The sequence below is a fragment of the Semicossyphus pulcher genome, unplaced genomic scaffold (genome assembly GCF_022749685.1).
Source record: "Semicossyphus pulcher isolate SPU_LCO1_2020_fin unplaced genomic scaffold, fSemPul1.0.p SCAF_2, whole genome shotgun sequence".
Taxonomy (NCBI): domain Eukaryota; kingdom Metazoa; phylum Chordata; class Actinopteri; order Labriformes; family Labridae; genus Semicossyphus; species Semicossyphus pulcher.
In genome coordinates, this window is record NW_027211693.1 from 17,094,261 (window position 1) to 17,115,619 (window position 21,359).

Sequence of the window (21,359 nt, forward strand, 5' to 3'; positions counted from 1 at the left end):
TTTCTCCATTGTTAAAAACACCCACTCTCGTGCCCCGTGTTTCTCTGCAGCAAACAACTTCCTGCCTAAATGCTCGGCCGTCTTGCAGCTTATGAGGTAAAATAACAGAGCAGCATGATTTGTTATTATATGATTTTATTGTACATAATGAATCAGAGGATAGGCTAAACCACATCATATCTACTGTTTATTTATATAATCCAATAAATCGTGTATTAATTATGATACAAGAAAGGCCACCGGGAATGTGTTGACGGAAAAGAACGAGTTAACACAAATGAATCAGAACAGGCCATCCTCCTTTCAGACTCCTATAAACAGTTTATAATGAGGGGAACAAAGAGGGGAAGCGTGTTGGTGCAGTGGCAATTTAAGGCAAGTGTACATTCTGGTTCGTCCTTCGTTATAGAGGGCACCCGCTCAGCAAAGTCATTCAGCACTTAAAATAAATACAGAGCACTGGTTCAGTGGGAATGTGGCGATTAATGAAGACGCTCAAAAGATTAGAAGCACTTTCGATTAAGAACAAAAATCCATCGGAGAATTATTTGCTTCTATTTTCCAGCTCACAGTTTTAAACAACAGTATACTAGCTGTTTCCTGTAAATGCAATAAATGTGTAACATTTCACTGATATCTTTCATGGCGTAGACATGACTGGACCTCACATCAACTGAACACTGAAGGTGTCAGAGCAAAGACTTACCTCCCTGTTAAAACCTCTTTTTATAGCACAGTGTGGCTGTAGCTGCTGATTTTATTACAACGTCACTTTGATCCATTTTCTCTGAACTCCCACCATGGCTTTATGTGTTTCTTGCAGGGGTTGAAAGTGCAATTTAAATACAATTGATAAAATCCCACAGTTGTAGACACAAGCTGCAGGACAGGATGGTGTTTCTGTCTTTGGCATCAGTCTGTTCAGCCATTCTGTCATGTAGTCATTCATCTATCTACTGTATGCACTACATCTCATCTTTGGATGCCGTTTATGTGAATCCCTTGAATCAAGTGACATCTACCTCATGGTAACAGAAAAGCAAAACATACATAAAGTGAACAGCAAAGGGTCAAAGAGGTGTTAAAACATCCGTCCTTCCAGTTTATCCTTAGGATATAAGTCGCTGATTGTCATTTCTGCGCCCTGATTAAATTGTTCGTCGCATTGTGCAATCATCTGCCGTTAGAGTTAAAGAGGACGCTGAAACAGGTACCTGCTAAAACTGTGCTTTGGAAACTCCTCTCCATTGTGAATCTTAAGTACACACATGTAGAGTGTTACATAACTGATCAAACAACCGAACAACAGAGAGTTACACATGTTGGGGACGATCAGGGCAGAGATCTGTGTGTGTGATACAAAGAAAGGAGAGTGAGTGGACTTGTGTGTGTACGTTTTGCTACACCAGACTGCCGGGCCAGGACACCACAGTCAGTGTGACTTTATTCTTCTGCAGCTTGAGCATCGGGATGAGAGACGAGTTGTTCATTCCCACTGTTGTGGCTCCGTTCACTGCCACGATCTCATCGCCACACCTGCAGAGAGCCACAGAGCGTTAATGTGGAGTCTGCAGAGTGATGACAGGATGCAGGAGATCATCGCATTATACGTCAATTTAACTTACTTGAGGCGTCCGTCAAAGTGCGCAGGTGTTCCAGGCACGATGGTTTTGATGAAGAAAGGCTGCTGGCCGTGGCTCTCCTCGTAGCCGCCAACGATACTGAAGCCCCAGCTCTCGTTGTTGGTCTTCTGCAGGACGATGTCTCGGCACCAGTGCATGTGACTGAACGACAAGTGAAGAGTCAGAGCCTATCCTTTTACATGAAAACATATAAAAGGAGGAGCAGAAGTTTACAAGTATTAAAAGGCGGCTGTACCTTGGTAGTCCCAGCCAGCGAGTCCACAGCGGTGTCCAGTTTAGGGCGTCGTCTCGTAGGTCGTCTAGAGACTCAAGTTCGTCCTTGTTGGCAGCCTCGCTGTCCTCTTCTGAGTCCTCGGAGAGAGTCTGGATGACACGGAGCACCACCTGGGACTGAGCTGTCTGAGCCTTCAGCACTGAAACTGCCTCGTTGTAGGTCAGCTGGGTCAGATCCACACCGTTTATGCTCAGTAGAACATCCCCTGTGGAAACACAAGCAATGTTTAGAAGAGACAATGTTTACATCTTTGTGATACGATCTGTGTGTTCAACAATAGTTTTTCCTTTTGATATTTTATTAGTGGTGAACTCGGATGAAAAAAAACAGTGCTTTCATGAGAATATAACTCGTGTCCGTGCATTTTTCTGTTTCTGTTCTGTTTTGTTATCTAACTAAGTTTGTTGTTTTGCACCAAAATACAAAGGCAGATTCCTTTAATATGTAAACCTACTTAATCCACGATAATCCCCTTTCTGGTTTTGATAATGATCACACAGAGTTTGAGGTGATTCAAAGTTGTTGTGTTAACTTTCACGTGGAGTCACTGACCTTCAGTTGCCCGGTTTAAAGTCATTTTACGTAACAGAAACGTTCATATTTACAGATTCTGACGGCTGCTTTAGAAAACAAACCTTCACTTTTTGGAGACTAACAGCATTTAGGTCAGAAACAGAGCGCTGAAATTGAGAGAAAAAGAAGCGTTTCTAAATTTAACCGGCTTAATGAGGACTTTCTTTAAAGCAGGCACAATGTTTAGACAGCTCCTCCAGAGTCAGGGTGAAGCCTCTATTTTAGCTCACATCCTCTCTGTTTAAGTGTCCTTGAGCAACACATTGTGTCCCTGAATAGATGCAAGTGAAAGGAGAATTGCCTTTTTCCTTTTCAGACAATTGTCACATTTGAGCTGATTTGCAAACTGAACAGCAGGAAACTGTTCATGGAAACACAATTTCCAGCTCTGAGTAATTTCTTTTATTTACACTCACATATAATCCTTCCTGTGAATTTTTATTGAGCCATCAAGCTGCAACAATTAATCAATCAGAAAGTTCACCAGCAAGGTTTTAAAAATGAAATAATTCTAAATCATTTGATCGTATTAATTGAAGCCCTAACAACACATTGCAAAGTCAATGCTTTGAGCACCACTTCCTTAATTTAAAGTCAACATCACAGATCAACACTTGCAGCTGTGTACCTTTTTTGATGGTGCCGTCTCGGTGCAGACAGCCGACGGGCTGCACGCTTGTGATGTAAACGGGCAGGCGGCTGCGACAGTCTCTCCCCCCGGCGATGGTGATGCCCAGGGAAAGCCGTGGCTCCTTCTTTAAGCTCACAGTCTTCTCCTGGCTGGAAAACCCACCTGGAGGATCCTACACCAACAATGAGACTAATTAATACAGAGCAATGGCAAACATATTGATCAACACAAATGATCCTTATTCAAGATGACGTGTTGATGACCCGAATTCATCACAAGTCATTATTGTTTTATCTTATTTTGTTTGACATAATAAGCCAATTACGCTCAGCCTCTCCTTTGACTTAATGGATTCCTCTCACAGAAGCACGCGTAGAAACAAATGTGAAACATTTGAGAAGGAGCTGAGAGGTAAGAGTAGAGGCAACGTGTGAGGATCCACACTCAGCTCTCGTAGTGAAGAAGATGTGTGGAAAGTGACAGCTTCACTCAGCCTCCTTGTTTCTCTCTGGAGTCTGTAAACCATCAGAAGGGAAGCTCGGGGGAGGTGGGGGCTCTTCCTCCCCCACAGCAGGGAGCCCATCCCCCCCAGCAAGACGAAAAGGCTCGACTCTGCAGGCGAAAGCTAACTGTTACCAGCTTTGATCCTCTGCCACGCAAAGAAACAGCCAAAAAAAACAACAAGACAGTGGCCCCGTAGCGGCAGAGTGAGCAGCACCCCGGGCCTTTTGATCAGGACAGAGGGAGGCTTTCATCTCCGCTCACCGACGCAGGTGTCTGCTCTCAAAGCTTCTCACCCCCGACGGAGGGGGTGCTATTCTTTCTACTGACAGTGTATGGTACAGCTGAGAAAAGGCGATCATCACAATCACACTGTGTAAACAGAAACATGTAAGACCAACATGGTCGGGACGTGGTGTAAAACAGGAAGTAAGAATCCCAGAAGCTGACAGCTGTAAAAGGCCAAAATAAATATGGAGAAGAAATACTTTTGTAGTTTAAGTACAGCAAAGTCTGCAAAGACATTTGTGTACTGACTTAATTACCGACTGTGGTTTCACTTTTAAAAACTCTTGCTCAACGCTCGCTGCACTGTTTGTAATGCTAAATGCAAAGCTGTCTAACCTGTGTGTCTAACCTTTTTGGAGGATGTGAGAGTAGGAGAGGGAGGAATGGTTTTATGTTTTCGTAAATGTTTTAAAACAAATCTTTGGACCATTTCTTAACAATAAAAATGATATATTTTGATATGCAGAGACAGTAAAATACCATCAGAGGGAACAGAATTGTCAAAATTTAAATAGTACCCGACTCTAGTATTACCTTCATGTAGGTGGACTGGCGCCTGAAGTACTGTGGCTCCGGCCTCCTGGCTCCTCGGCCATGTTGTCCCTCCCTGCTGCTTCCTCCGTCCTCCTGAGACTCCGCAGGCCTCATCACCACAAAGTTCACACGCACCTCACTCGCCTAAACACACAACAGAAGAAAATATCGTAACATATTTCACATCAAAAAAACACTCATAACACACTTTATATACACTCACTGGCCACTTCATTGGGTACACCCGTACAATCTAATGCAGTTCAGTACAACAGCGCTGCCATGGATTCTGCTTTTATGAAGTTTTGTTGACTTTTGTTTTGTTGGGAGTCTGAAGTGTGTAAATTCAATGATGTTTATTACTGAGGCCGTAGTTAAAGGTGGTGTTGTACTGAACCACATTATATTGAGATGTGTCTCTAATATTTTGTCCTCCGTATTTACATACATGAAGGGACCAGAGTATTAGAAACACCTCATCCAGCTCAGTACAGCCCCACCACCAGTTATGACCTTGACACTGAAACATCATACAGCTTAGACAAAAGCCTGTACATTACAGGCAATATTAAAGCAAATCTTAAGGCTGAGCTGGCGTGTTGGATTACATTAGATTTTTCAGGTGTACCTAATGAGGCCGTTGAGTGTATATGATCACTGATTGATGCACTGGTGGTTTGCTTTCGTTATTGAGCCTTCAGATTGATTCACTTCCTTCCTGGCAGCTTTTGATTCATGGTCATTTTACATTTTTGTATGGATATTCACGGCCCCCAGAGGATGTTATAATGACTTTGGTGACCCCTTGACCTTTTCTTATCTGCCACTATCAGGCAAAAAGAGCTCATAATTTGCATAATGGCATACTGTATTTGAATGTTAAAGACAATGTGAATTGCCCCGAGCTGAGTAAAATTTAACGGGTTAAATTATCAGAATCAGTTTTTTTGCTTTCCCTTTTAATCCCTTACTAGACTCAATCATGTAGAGTTTGTGTCATTTGTAGTTGCTGTGCTAAAATCCTATCTTTGGTCCTTTAATATACCTGTATGATCTGGGCAGCGCTCTCAGGTGTCCCGTGCCTCAGGTCGTGTCCATTGATGGCCAACACTTTGTCATTGTTCCTCAGTTTTCCATCTTTTGCCGCCAAACCACCAGACAGCAGGTCCAGGATGAAGACTCCGCTCTCGTCTGATTTACGGATGAGTTTGATGCCGAGCGGCTCCGTGCGCTGACTCTTCATTAGCGTCACCTGCAGGACTGTGCCAGGGTTGTGATTGGAGGTAGGGTTTCCATGGGGACCGTGAGTGGGCTGGGAGGCATTGGAGGAGGAAGGATGGTGATCGGGCCGAGGGTCCCTTGTTTTGAAACCTTTCTCCTGCATAACAGTGAGCCGGAGGAGGGAAGGCTGCCGCAGCACCGCGATGGCCCGGGAGTGGGGAACTGAAGCCAGACTGACATCATTCACCTGGAGACGCCACAAAAAGAAGAAGCCAAACAGTCAGCAACGCAAACATGACGGTACATAGCTGCAAACTCTGGGGCTTCAAAATAAAACCAATGCAGGGGTGTGAAAAAACTGCAGTTCCTCAAACAGCCACTTGAGTCTCGCTCCAAAAGTGAGTCAATCCCCATAGAGCTCCATGTTAAAATGCAAAACTCTATAGAGCAGAGTGTTAACAGCCTGGTACAGCAAATGGTTTTGGTCACTTGAGCTCATTTCCCCATTTATGACAACTGTACGGGGGTTAAGTTTTTATACAAACCAACGCTTTAAGTTATATTAATGCTTAAAGTGATGCATAATTAGGGGCGTAGTTAGTTTGAGTGACAGACGTGTGCTGCTAGCTGTCTCTTTATTGTCACCATACGTTGCCTGTAAGCGTTTTCTTATTGGATGGCTAATTAGACAGTTAACGAACCCTCCCTTTCAAATACGGTCACTTCTGGTTCAAAAGAAAACAGCCGATATGCTAAACTCAAGTCTTCAACATGGCAGTCCAGAAACCACTGGGTGATGTCACAGGGACATACAGCCCACAGGTAGTGCACACTGTAAGTGTACGCTGCCAGGTTTGAGAGTAAGGAAAAGTTTATTGAGCAGAAAAGGGAGATTTATTAATTATACAGCCTGAACTGAATAATTGTGCTTAGGTCTTCCAAAGAAGTCGAAATGTCACTTAATGCTGTTTAAACTGTTTGAATAAATCTGACTTTAATTCTATGTCTGACTATTTTTTCCTGCGTCAGAATGGTCAGAACAAATCCTCGTCACTAGTTACCATAAGCTCGCCTCTTGTGTTGAAAAAAGGAAAATGTCAAAATTATTTTTGCCCGACAGCTCTGCTGTGAGCGTCCGCTCTTACAAAAATCAATGAATCGATTCAAGTGAAAGAGAAAGATTGAGTTTCACGCTGCGACTGATGCAATCCTCAGTCGTCTTCACAATCGCTTCTTCATCCACCAGCTTTCAACAAAGCCAAAAAAAAGTGGAGCTAATGTTTCACATGCTGAAAGCAGATTTGGCTGGACGGCTTTGGTTTTCGTTTCAAGGTTTTGAGTGGTTTGGCTTTATTAGGAGGACGCTGCAGGACAAAGTGAAACAAGGGTTCCACCATGAGGATACGATGGTTAATATCTAAGGAGGAAAAAAAAACACAACTCATAACATCCAGATTTTTCACCTCTGTGGAATATTTAACGTCAAATAAATCACTATTACTGGACTCAGACACATTCATAAATACATGTAACAAGTGGCACTTATGCTACAACAACAAGGCCATCAAAAGACATTTTTTCAGCAACTGTTTTGATTCCTTTTATTGATAGGAAAGCCGAAGAGAGACAGGAAATATTGGGAGAAGAGAGTGGGGGATGACATGCAGCGAAGGGCCGAGGACGGGCGTCCAGCCTGTGGCCACTGCACAGAGGGCTGTAGCCTCTATACATGGGGCGCCTGCTCCACCCACTGAGCTAAGCCAGCGTCCCTGTTCATTTTTATTGTTGATTTTTATACTGTCGGTTGGACAAACAAACCGTTTGATGACTTTACATTGGGCTCCAGGATACTGTCTTGTAAGTTTTATGGTGTTTAACAGCCCAAGCAATGAATCCATTAACAGTGAAAATAATAGCTTGATGGATTGATAATAAATTAAGTCATTTGAAGCAGCCATAAGAGCCACGATAAATCATAACCACAACAGAACATTCATCACATTGTTTAATCATAACTCAGGTTATGTAACTCTTAAAAAAAAAGAACATTTCAGTGCAGCTCATGTTTGAACATTGACCGCCTCAAACAGAAAGGTGGTTAAGTCAGTCAATCAGTGACAGAGACTGCAGCGCGGTAAAGCAGCTTTCCCTGAAGTGACGTGTTTGGCCCTGGAATATTAACCCCGCCTGGTTACCATGGAGCTAAAACTTGTTTATCCTGAATGTCTTCTTTTCCAAATCGCTGCTGCACAGCGCCGTGTTTACAACACCATGAGAACGTGTTTATGAAAAAATATGTGTCACTGAAATGTGTCATGTGAATTCCCATGATGGAGAAAAGACGACATTATGGGCTACGTTCTTACAGCGTTCTCCTTATTTGTTATATGAGTCTTTCTCACCTCTAAGATATGGTCCCCTGGGGCCAGTCTGCCGTCACGGGCTGCCAGCGAGTCTCTGATGATCTCCTGGATGACGATGTTTCCCAACGGTGTGTCTTTCCCACCCACGATGCGGAGGCCCAGCTCCTCCTCCGGCTCCTCTCTGAACAGCTCCACCACATTGGCCTCGGCCACCAGACTGGACCGCAGGGGGGTGTTGTCTGGAAGGAAGAACAGCAGAGAGCCAAGTGAGACAAATACGGCTGTATCTCAAAATTATTGACATTATTGAAATCATTTTTTTGCACAAAAACTAAACCATCCACAATAAGTATGTTTTTATTATTAATATTATCAGGGCATTTTATTGTCTTTTTGTCTTGCCTTTTTTTATCCATCACTTGTTTTACTCTGTCCTTTACTTGAGCTGTTGTGACAAGTCAATTTCCCCCAATGGGGGATCAATAAAGTCTATCTTATCTTATCTTATCTAGAAAGAACTCTTCAGCTGTCATTGGCTGAGCTGCACCATGTAAAACACCAGATAAACATACAGTATCTGATGATAAAGCTTAAATATCAATGCACTGTAAGCATTTTATTACACTGTACTCTCCAAGTTAAGACTTAAGTTAAGAATTTAGGTTGTTATTCAAACTGTCAGTGTACATCACAGTTTACAGACCAACTTCCAGGATAGACTTTGTTTGCTTCACTTTCACCAACCAGTTAAAGTGACTTTACCGTGTTACCGATCATGTACCACTACAGCTGCCTCACTTTACCCAAAGCCCTTTTTTATACTGCCAGTTCAAGGCGGGATAATTACACCTCGTCTTTTAATGTAAACCGCAAGGAGGTGGAGTCGTGGGGCGTTCTGTCGCTGAGCCGGCATCGGAGGTATTAACAGAGGCCAAACATCGTCTGTGGAATCAGCGCAGCCATGAGGGCAGAACAACGCCGTGTGTGAGTGTTTGTTTACTCCTCATGCACCTTCGCCTGAACACACTGTAAAAACACACACTGGGGCGGCTTTACGTAGGCATTGCTTTGTTCAATGTAAAATGGCGGCATAACAGGGAGCTTGGTTATGGCGCTGTGGCGGAATCTGATTTAAACGAGCACATCAAAGTTATGAATTACACAAGTTCTTTCAATACAGTCAATATTAGATGTACTGTTGTTGGCTTGTTGGTTATTTAACTGCTTTCTGACTAGTAGAGATTACACCGTGCTCCAAGGTCTCAGCAATTAATTATGTGAGTATAATGTTAGAATCCTGTAGAAATGATGGCTAGAACTACTATGACAATAAACTGGAATATTATCCTTTAAAAAGGTTTGGGGTTTTTGGTAATTTTATTCCTCACATACAAAAAGAGCAGCAAACCTGATAGCACAACAAACAAGCAGAGACAAATGCAGAAAGTTAGAGAACTACATTTTCTGTTATGTTGTTTGTGTCCGAACTGAAACCATAGAAATGCATATCGATCTTTTAATTTAAACACCTCAGGAAAAACAGAAAGACACTTTAGGTCCCGAAGTCAGCAGATGGGGGCGTTGTAGTTGTTTTCAAGGAGAGCGACACTTTTTAAACGCTGCTTTTGGGTTGCTGAGCGTCTCGCATTTCTCCGCTCTGTGTGCCTCGCGTTTTTGAGGAAACGCTCTGAGCACCACAAGTTGAAAAAACAATGGCCGACGTCGTTGGCTTTTTTTCTCATTGTCCAATGGGATGAAAGGAGAGGCGGGCCTTCTGTCGGTTTACAATGTAACGGTTAGGTAAATGACAGCTAATGATTCGGTGGGTGCCTTAACAACAGTAAAAAAAAATTTAAAAAGGCGCATCGTGCTGCTCTTTTTTTTTAACCATAGGCTTCAACAAAAAAGGCAGTGCGGTTTGCCTCGCATTTTACAGCCTGCAAAACACGCTCCGTCTGATCAGGCCCTTACGGCATGATTATGATTCCATAATTCTGGAGTATTTCTTTAAAAAAGAGATATGCACTACTGACACAGGCAATGTTTCAAACAATAACCTGCTCTTGAACTTGACATGTGTTTAAAAGTACACAGAGCACAGCAGCACTGATAAGAAACAGAAACAGAGTGGACCATGACTTGTTATCATCCAAACAGCACAAGTTCTTCGAGCACACTACACTATGGATTATTCTTGACTCAGGATTGATCTGTGAGTACACACAGACCATACAAGTATTTTCATGCAGCAGCTAACTCATGACAGTGTTTTTATCCCCACAGGCACAGTTGAGTATGACTTCAGCTGACTGTAGAGATAGTGGAACCTGCATGAGTCAACACACAACATGAGTCACGTGTTTACGGTTAACAATAAATCAGAGTAAAACTTAACTGAATTTAATTTAGTTCTTCACCAACTTTCAGTGTTCACAACAGTCATTTCAATTAAATCAAGTAGTAATAAAAAAAGTTAACTCCGTGAACACTGATTAACGGTTGCCTGGCAACATGTGTCAGAGGAGTTTGGTCCGTGTTGCCGAGAGGGTATTTCCCAGTGATGAGACTGTCTGGTTAAAACACCTGGGATCCCGTTCATGTTCCTACGACATGATGATGATTCAGCTGAGACAGACTCAGAATCAAGAACCTTAAGGCTAAAAACATCAGCACTTCCCGTCTGTGACTTTTCACAACCACGCACGCTGACGGGGATGGGCATGAGGATTTAGGTGTTTTTGGCAATCCCCTAAACATTATTTAGTGTCACTGCCACTATGACCAACCTGTGCAAATCATTTCTCAAGAAGTGGGGATTTTACTCATCATGTTTGGTCTGGTCTGGACTGATTATAGGATAAAATTAGGGGTGGACTGATCCAATAGTGACTCAAATAGCTGGATTGGGTAGCTGTGACTACAAGGAAGATGTATTTTATCAATTCTGTGACTACCTCTAAGTGATGATATCTTTCTTCATTCCTTGATGGACGGTTGGAACCACAGCCGAATTTACCATCAAGCAAACATGTTTTACTTTATATAAATATTTTTAATTGGATTGGACACTGGATTTTCACCTTCTAGTGAAAATCCAGTGTTTAATCATGTAAACATCTCCATGTGGTGTTCTTCATGTGCTAACAGGCATATCAGGGACAACATCAGCAGTCATCTCCATGGCTGGGCCTTTTAAACTGCAGTGTACCAAGGACAGGGTGAACAACATGTTTTCTACTTTGGCGATGCGCGAGCCAGCTGTAACTGTCATCGTAATTTTTGCAAACTCACTACTGACGACTAACGTTAACGTTACTACTACTAATTACTACATTTCAAGCTCATGACTGGAGCTGGTCTTTAAAAAAATATCTCTAGGATTTATGTGTGACATCCAGTTATTCAAAGATATGAAAACTATGTTTAAGTCAAGCCTTATGTTGGCTTCCACATAAAATAATGACTGCAGTCTCTTTCACAAAGTGAGCCAAACACTACTGGTATCGGATCAGTGCTCATTATCAGGACTAAGAAAGTCAAATCAATACATTTGCAGACTCCTGGTTGTTGGTGTCCTAAAATGACTCCTTACCTTCCTCACTTTCTTCATAGGCAGGATTAATGAGACCAGGTTCAGGCTGTTCTCTGCTGGGATTTCGAGACTGTGTTGCTGAATGTTTAGCCTCTCCAGACGACTCCCCGTCACCCTTACGTCCTTTAAGCTCATTCCACGAGGGCCGCTTCCTCTTCTCTGCTTCCTCCCTTAGTCTTCTAAAAACAGGACATCTGAGGAAAGATAGAAACACGGAGGAAACTAGTAAAGAGGATGATAAGGCTGACCAGTGATTTTACTCTATGGATGGTCGGGGTAGTGAGCACAGAAATGGAGAAAGAAAATTGATGTTTTGAGAGAGAAAGGAGACTGTTCTTATTTAAATGATTTAGATGAAAAACAATCTGCAGATTAGCAGACAATTTCACTGCATTGCAGCGTGTCTGGTTGTCACAGGTTCAGTCTGATTAAGTCCGTCAGAGTGCTGGGACTGCTGCTTGTTCTTGATGCCTGAACTTTGTCTCCTCATTGTTTGCACAGAGAGGCTGCAGCAGGACAACCTGCCTCCCACAACTGACTGCGTCATGGCTGGCCAACAGGATGATAAGCACCACACTGTCCATGTGAGAAACAAAACAACTGACTGGCACCTCAATAATTACAAGTTTGTGTGTTCATAGAGCTCCCAGGAATAAACATTACAGCCTCAACAGGGACAAACACATTCTTTGGAGGGACACATTTCTGATGACAGCTATTTTACATTCCTGGGAAATAGTCAAAATTGGTTAGTCCTGACGTCAACTAACTTCAGGGAAGATACACGCATATAGCATCTGGATATGTGGGTACAGATTTAATACATCCAACAGTAAAATACATCCAATAGTTTGGCCTTTTAAGGATGATTCGCTTTTAAGCCAAAACTTAGATGAGAATTTTGATTCCACGCTCACATCTGCACAATAAAAAAAGAAGAAAAGGCAGCCGGTTTTTGTACAAATAAAACAAACTAAATATAACATAAAAGGGGACTTTAGAGGCGCTGGACAGTTCAGTCAGGTTTGTTTTCACTGAATACAAGGAAGTCTTTGTTTAACACCTGAGCGCCTCAGATCCAAACTTCAATATGGGATTGGACACAAAGAATCATCCCCACTTCATGCTTGTGGACGATAATATAATTCAGGTCTGGAAGGACTCTGTAGTCAGTCATGTTGTCTTTACACAGTGTTCTGTTACTATAGATTATCATGCTGTTCTTACTGCCCACCAATCCTCTTACTGTGACACTACTCACTGTGTCATACGACTCTTCAGATGTATTCCTAAGTTATCCATACACTAATCTACAACTCTTTCACTCTCACATCACACATGCACTGCGTTTACATCCTGTTTTTTTATGGTGAAAACCACTCTACCTATGTAAAGGTTCAAAGAGTATCACCACTATACAGAAATGTATTTTAATGTCCAACTGGTTTTGCATTTACAACAGAGTGACGGATCACTTTCAGGCCTTACATAATCTAAAACGGATGTCATGACCGGTCATCTTACCACCCAGTGTCTTACCTGTTGTGCAGGTGAGGCTGCAGCTCACAGCGCTGCATCTGCTGCTGACACTCTGTCGAGTGGGGGCACATCACCGTAAGCTTGTCCAACAGGTTCCTGACCAGCAGGCTGGAGGGACGACATTGGTGCAGCTGCAGCCTCTGGCGGTCCACGGGACAGAAGTCCTGCTCTTTTAAGAAGTTACTCAGACAGTGAAAACAGTACGTGTGGCCACAGGGGGTGTCCATAGGTCTGAGGAGGGGCTGCAGACAGATGTGGCAAACCAGTTCATCGTCCACATCGTCCTGGTACTCGTACAGGTGGCTCTCCTGGCCGTCGTGCTGCTGGCCACACTCCTTACATACCCGGGCCCACGACAGACCTGCAGCGCTACTGCTGCCGGCAACTTTGGTTTCTGTCATAGCCATTGGCTGAGGAAGCTCAGTCCAAACTTCTGTATCTCCTGGAAAGATCTGCGTCCTGTTATCTCCTTAAAAACTGCGTCTGTGTCCGCAGCTAAAATCCATTAAATTGTGAAAGTGGAACGATGATCCAGAGTGAAAATGTTATCTCCATGTCTTCATTTTGATTTTCTGTTGAGAGAGAGAAACACTGTAAGATCTAGTGCACAAGTTGGACTATTTCTACTCATACCAGCCAGCTCCACAGCAGGAAATGACAAATCCACAGAGCAGCAGCAATATGGCAGCAAGCCGCAGCTGCTTCCTCTCAGCTAGTTTCCTGAGGGACAAAAGGAATTCTCATCTCAGCTAAAAGTCACCGTGCTGCACACAGAAAAGGGCTAAACTCTGTGAAATGAGGCACGAGAAAACGGACTGAAGTCAAAGCCCTGCTAATGGGAAGGAACAAAGGCACGTCACTGCACGAGAATAAGAATTTTGAATGAACTGGGCAGCACTACAACCCCCATCACTAATGACCCCGTGCACCCAATCGGCAGTGGTCTCCATCCCTTTGTGCAGCTGCTAATCTCCTTTAATTCCTTTTCATAAGGAGAGTGCTGATTGGGAACACATTCTTTGGAGAAACTTTTTGTTACGTTCACCACATACATGAACAAATATCACTCACAAACTGACATAACTTACACCGAGTTAGATCTTAGACAATGCAGCTTGTAAGATAAATTCACCCAGAAAGAAAACATTTATGGTTTTTGAATGAAATCAAATGTAAAGAGTAAACACTTACTAACTGCTCGTAATTGTTAGGAGCAAAAAAAGTTTCAGAAAATGGCTAAAGCACAGAGTTTTGAACTGAATACTGAAAACATTTCAGAAGGCTTCATGCTGTCTTAGGAATGAAGCGGCACAGAAAAGCACAACACCAAATTCCATGTGAAGAAGTAAAGAAAAAGTAAATTAAAATGCTCCCTTACAGATAAGCACATATAAAAAAGGATAATAAGCTGAGCTTACTACCTTCAGCTCCCTTCTCTTTGTGACCTCAGTCTAGATTTCAGTCACAAAAACATTGCTTTATCTACAGAGTTACTGCCTTGGAGCGACTCACCCGAGATGATATCTTTGTTTCCAGGAGCCAAGTAGATGCTGCACGCAAATACGAGACTCTAAGCTCGCAGCAGCCTGAAGCCTGAATGAAACCAGAGCCCTGCCTCTCCAGCAGCACGCCGTCAGAATAATGTGTGTGTGTGGAGACATATTTGTGTGCATGAGCGTGGATGTGTGTGCGCTCTGACTGGACCGGTGTGAGGAATGCAGGGGGGAATTGGTGTAACTAGGCAGAGTGGGAGGAAAGTGTTCCTCCTGCCTCCGTCAATGCCAGTGAATGTGTGTGTGTGTGTGTGTGTGTACGAGTATGTGTGTGTGTGTGTTTATGTGTGAGTGTGTGTTTGTGGGGCTCAGACTGCTGATGCTGCACTACCACAGGTGAAGTACTCTCTGTAGCTGAATTAATGATTGCAAACACACAAGACTGACTACAAATATGTGTGCACACATCTCTCCACATACATGCAGGCAGGCTGAGGTCACACAGGACCTTCTTTCTCTCTTTGTCTTCACGTTGTACAAGTGATACCTCGTCCTGTAATGGATAGGGGTCATGGATCCTGTAGCACAGTAGAGGGACGCGCAGAAGAAACCAGGCTGTGCTCCACTTATTTGAAAATCACATGACCTACTACTACTGCAAGTATGTGAAAAAATAGATAAACAAGACACTTAGAATATATACCCTCTCCTGCCACACTGCAAAGACTACAGCCTGTTCTCTTATCAATATAACACTCACAGTTCACTTATATTCCTTTTCCATCGCTGTATGTTCAAATATTTACCTGTGTAAAGTGACGTGCTCTAGCAAGGAGTCACAGCAGGCTACAGAGGGACCGAACCATTTGTGAGTAAGAGGAGTCTTTCTCCATCAAGTCTGGGACGGATTAAACTATCCCCCCATTTTTAAGGTATTGTCTATTAATTGAAGATTGTAAGCATATTTCATGTGTTAGACCTATCCGTCACTGAAATGTATCATGCTAGCCTGGCTTTGCTAACTAGATGTTATACTGTGTTGAAATAAATCAACAAAATGTTTAGCGTTAATTTGTGTTAACACGTTCAGAATCATTACTGGTTTTTCCATTAGCACTGTCCTTAACCGGCAGCTAGCTTCATGCGGGCACTGTTAATGTTTATATAATTTCAAGGGCCTTTATTATAGATATGTACGTCTCTGCATTGTATAGCGAGGTTTTTAGCAGTATTAAAAAAATGAAATTAATATATGAGCGACTTCTAGTCCAGTATTGAATTAACAACTACTATACCCCTTTCCCACCAAAAATAGTGCGTTGACGCTGGTTTTTCAGACCCAGGAAGACCCGCTTATAGATGCCGATTGTCTTTTTTCCCATTGCCAGTGAAGTATACTCCTGTCTGTCTCTTTTCTGCTGCATCACCGTCTGACGTCACAAACGTGCCCGAAACAGGGTTAGTAAACAGTGAAGATGTTACGGTGGTTAGGTCTTTATTGTATCTATTAGTCATTCAATCCGTTTATCAAACTCGGCGGCGACAAATTTGGAACGATGTTCAAGCGCTGCTTGGACGGAGACGGGCGGAATTCGTAGCTGAGATGACGAGGAGTCGCAGAAGTTACTGACGGAGCATAGCATCGTGCCGGAAAGGGGGCGGAGATTAGCGTGTCGACACAGGTTTTGTGTTCCGATCAAAGCGGATCGGAGCTGGGGCGATAATTACCCGGGTCTGGTGCAGAGTCATTTGACCGGGTCTGAATGCCGATTGTAGCTTTTCCCACTAAGCAAAAAAGCCGGGTGTTAGCAGGTGTTAGCGGGTTTTTTGACCAGTGGGAAAGCGGCTCTATGGACTGGTACAATCTTCGGTCAGCTGAGGATTCAGCATTGTGTTCATTAGACCAGTGGTCAACTTTACAGGACGACACGCAGTGACCTCTGAGACCCTCCTGATAATTGTCTGAAGGTGACTGTTGACACTGTAACTATCTTTCACCGTCTACTATAACACCACTGACACAGCCGTAAATCTCCATGTTTCTCAAGGACACAGCGTGACATCAATAACAGTGCTCGTCTTTCTCCAGATCCTCCATGTGAAATGTAGACGTGACAAAACGCAGAAGCAAAATGTTTTTTTAAAAAGTGTTGTGCAAAGAGGATTGGTCGATTGATGAGTAGTCAATTAATTGATTCACTATTGGCAGTTTCCTAATTGTGAGCTATGGTACTTCTCTCTTAATCTATATCATATATCTATACCTATATGTATATCACTGTAAAGCGGATATCTTTGGATTTTGGACTGTTGAAGAAATAGCTGTCGGCTTTGGAACCTTTTTTTCTGACTGGACTGACTGAACTGATACATTCACACAAAAAACAACTATAAATCTTTTGTTTCAGGCAGCTATTACTGAAACAAAAGTCTTCAGTATATTTGTATAATCTACTTAAACAAATGTACCTGAACATCACAAGTACTATTTCACATATCATATGTATTAAGCTTAGATCTAATCCTACACTAGAGTAAGATAATTGTTTCACAAGAATCCCACATGTAAAGAAACATTTGACCCCAGTCCATAATTATGAAATTAGTACAAAAGGCCATTTTGCAGTAGATGGGTTAGTATTTTTTTCAGTTTAAGAGCCTAACAAAGCATATCTATTTAATACAATCAGGCTTAATGAGGGTATGCCTTATCCAAATCAAATGCCCTGAATCATGTGACAGTCTGAGCTTTAGAGGAAAATGTCTGTGGTCCTACAGCGTTCTCCGGTCTCCCAGAGGATTACCAGCAAAGTTGGCGACGTTCCTTCAAAGCTGAGCCGAATCACTCGCTTTGATGGTCAATATGAGTGAGTCACATGTGCTGCCACACCCTCACTGAACACAGGTGAGGCCATACACGCAAAAATATTTCCAATCCATGAGACAGGAGGTGTGTCATGTCTACCTCACACCAATGTCTGGTTTTACCAAACGGCATTTCAACATAAATGCTCGACATGAAATGAAAAACTTATCAAATTCCTACCCAGAGGTGAATGAGTTTTAGTCATCAGTCTGAGTATGACATAATCAAGTGAAAGGCTCTAACACGTCCGAGATTACGCTTTTATGGCTGCATCACACAGTAAGACGTACTTGTATCTGTTCCTTTCCTTTATCTTTGGGATCTATTCTCAGCATGATTTGAACATTATGTAACTGCTATAGCAACTACATGCAAAGTCCTCCTGCTTTAAATATAAAGGACAATATTTGCATAGCATAATAATATCAGGGAAACAATAACAACACAAACCTTCTACAGGATCAGTCCACAGAGTGTTTTCCACTCCCTCTTCTGCTTGGTATGTACAGTCATACAAATTGAAGTTGGATTCCAACACGTGGTGTGGTACCATTGTCTTGCCTATGTATCACACATGGAGGTTAAGCTTATATTCACAGGGCCTCACACTGCACAACAGTCAGCCTGCCTGACACATACCAAACAAACACCACCCATGGTGTTAACTTATTAGCACCCTGTGTGCACAGTATGAAAGGCAGAAGGTAACAGTAAATTCATAAACAAAAGCCTTCAACATATTTTGAAAGTGTAAGTCACTCACTGCAGCAACAGAAACGAGTGCTATTAATCAGCTGATGTTTGATTGCTTAAAATAGATAAAGTTAAAAAATCTTGGATCTATATTTTACAATCTTCTCATTGTCTCACTTTGACAGCTATATTTTTATACTGTTGTTCCCAAATTCAGCTTAAAGACTTTCTTGTCTGCATACTTTCAACAGCAACTGCAGACGTGGCCTAAATACAAAGATATTTTCGTCAAACAGAGGTCCAAAAGTAGCTCTTCTGAAGACTAATCTTTTTAAGTCACTGTGTAGCTGTAAATAATCCCACTAAATTAGGCTATATTTAGCACATGTGCCACTTTGTAATTTTGACCATTGGTGAAGAGATGTACTCTAATACTTTACTTAAAATAAATGACTATGCAGAATGGCTCTCTTATCCAACCCATCTGTTGTAATATCATTGTTGAATCCCTAATGTAAGCACTATAATGTTATAATGTTTAATCTAGTCAAGGTTGAGAAAATGTAACACCTTCATATGTTAAAATGTTACAATTTCATTCAGCAGTGGCTTTTGTCCAATGTGACGTACGTCCGAGAGTTAATACAACACGAGCAACGATTAAGACAGGAGGGAACAAAGTCAGTGAGTGCCAACAAACAGCTTCAAGTGCGATCGGACACTGGTGCCGACATACTGCTAGGAAGCATAATAAATTGGTTCCCAACATTTTTGGCCTGAGGTTCCTGTTAGACGAATTTACATACCCCTTCATTGATTCTGACCTATCATGATGAAAACATAAAACGGCACAGCACTGACAAAAAAAGATAATGTTACAGTCATTTTTTCACACTACCTTATTGTGAATATTAAGGGTGTTTTTTCAGGAAAGCTTCATGCTCCAAATATTTATCCATTACTTTAGCTAAAACATTTTAGCCATGACTTTAGCTAACTACTTCAAAAGTTAAGCTATCACTTTAGCTAACTACTTCAACTGTTAAGCCATTACTTTAGCTAAGTACTTCAACTGTTTAGCCATTACTTCAGCTTACTACTTCAACCGTTTACTTTAGCTAACTACTTCAACCATTAAGCCATTACTTTAGCTAACCAATTCAACTGTTAAGGCATTACTTTAACATACTACTTAAAACATATGGACATTACTTTAGCTAACTACTTAAACACCTGCCATTACTTTAGCTAACTATTGAAATGTCTTGTGATTACTTTAGCTTACTTTTTCCAACCCTTTAGTCATCGCTTTAGCTAACTATATCAATTTTTTGATTGCAACATTTAGTGTTCAGGTTTTACAGCTGACATAAAAATGGATACATTCTTTTAATTAAAACAATTTCTTAGTTTTTCTTAAGTTAAGTAGGGTAGCTACTCACAAGTAACCAAGTACCATGAGTACAAAACCCCTTATTGGGAACCACTAGAATAATCTAGAATAATAATTGGACACTAGAATTACAAATCATGTTATAAACTGATATTTAGTGGGTAAATCTTCATATCACAGAGAAGAAAACAGAAAATGTAGTAGCCTAATCAAATTGTTGTTATGTAGTTAAAGTTTTGCATTTCCGTCTAAATAATAGTACAGTAGAAGTAAAAGTCGCATTAAATGTACACAAGTAGTTCCATTCCACTATTTTAAATTAATACAAAGATACAAATCAATCCATTTGTAACTCAGTGGTCCAGTCACCATTTATACACGAAAAAGCTGCTCAACAACAACAACAAGGGCATTTGTAACCACTTTCAGTCCCTGCCTGGATGTGCGTGTTGTCACTGAGACCATAAATAACTCACTGCCCCCCCGCTTGTCAGTGCCTGGCTGTTGGTTTGATCCCAATGTGACAGATCCAAATGACAGAGGAGGTAATAAAAGTTACGCTTCAAATGTATCAGTCACATGGACTTCAACGTTATCATGGTTAATACTGACATCATGGCTTCACCTTCAGGACAAAAACCTGCTGAGAAAGCGCGAGCTGCTGCGCACCTTAAGCACGTAAACTCACTTTTCTGTCAACGACTGAATATGTGCTCTAATACGTGTACATCTTTACCATTTAACACAGGCTTGTTGCTAAGATAAAAGTCTGAAGCAGCTTTGTTTGTTGTCGGTTTACATAAACGAGCAGAATGTGCCACAGTAGAGACCGAAACTCGCCTTACCTGTGTGGAGGTTGTTTTCCGGAAGCAGCTAACGTGTCGCTACGAGCTAAAACAAAGAGACCTCTGTGAAGTCAGTGAAATACGAATTTAAAAGAGCTCGAACACTGGACACACCGTCTACACCGCCGAGGTTTCCCCACATTTGTTTTTACCGCATTGCTGTCGTTGAATGATCTCAGCTCGCTGTCCCAGGTGTAGTTCAACCTACAGGCGGAGGCTGGGCGACTTTCCCAGTTTCGAGCAAGTACGCCAAGAGACGTCCAGCAGCACAGGAAGGAGTTGCACGCAGGTGTACACAGTATGCTGCACACATACACACAACACTGCTCTGTTACAGTATGCATACATTATCAGGCAACGCTTTAAAATAAACGTACAAATAACAAACTCATCCTTGATTTTATTCTTTAAGTGCATCTAGTTAGCTTGATTTCAGATTCTTTAAAGTGTATCAATGAGACTGTAGTTATTTATGAAGGCTGGGTTTATAAACGTGACAGTTTGCTAATCAAATATTCATAATTGTATGGACATGTAGCTTTGTTTTCAGAGATCCAGAGCAAATACATAGGTCTAAAATAAAGTATAGACTTTTTAACTGGAAACCAGCTATCAATTTATGTATGGACTAACTGTAACCTTACTACCCTTAACTTATGATGTATAAACCGTGAACTTATCACATAAAATCATAATATATATTGATTTGTGAATGGTGTACATGATTCATGATACATGAATTCCTGCATTTTATTATCATAATTAATTAATTCATTAGTCAGGCATTAGCCTACTTTATAATTTGTACCCTTACTAGAAAGTGTTTCCTTTCTCAGACACAAAAAATGCTTTCTTTTTCTTCTCTTTTTCTTTGCTTTTAACCACAAAAATAAACAACATTCAAATGCCA

General features: G+C 41.7%; 1 protein-coding gene across 3 annotated transcripts; it reads right to left on the minus strand.

Moving 5' to 3' along the window:
* Positions 1–1,338: 1,338 nt before the first annotated feature.
* lnx2b (ligand of numb-protein X 2b) lies at positions 1,339–20,669 on the minus strand. Of its 3 annotated transcripts, XM_069669927.1 has the most exons (11): positions 20,602–20,653; positions 20,450–20,495; positions 13,160–13,731; positions 11,621–11,814; positions 8,068–8,267; positions 5,490–5,912; positions 4,445–4,588; positions 3,119–3,293; positions 1,879–2,122; positions 1,626–1,784; positions 1,339–1,536 (listed from the first exon to the last, which is right to left on the minus strand). In XM_069669927.1, the coding sequence occupies exons 3-11, from the start codon at positions 13,564–13,566 to the stop codon at positions 1,401–1,403; spliced, it is 2,082 nt and encodes a 693-aa protein (XP_069526028.1). In that variant the 5' UTR covers positions 13,567–13,731; positions 20,450–20,495; positions 20,602–20,653; the 3' UTR covers positions 1,339–1,400. The 3 variants fall into 3 exon arrangements, with proteins under 3 accessions (XP_069526028.1, XP_069526027.1, XP_069526029.1); XM_069669926.1 differs by having other exon boundaries at positions 20,450–20,669; XM_069669928.1 differs by lacking the exons at positions 20,450–20,495; positions 20,602–20,653 and adding an exon at positions 14,672–14,729.
* Positions 20,670–21,359: the final 690 nt, after the last annotated feature.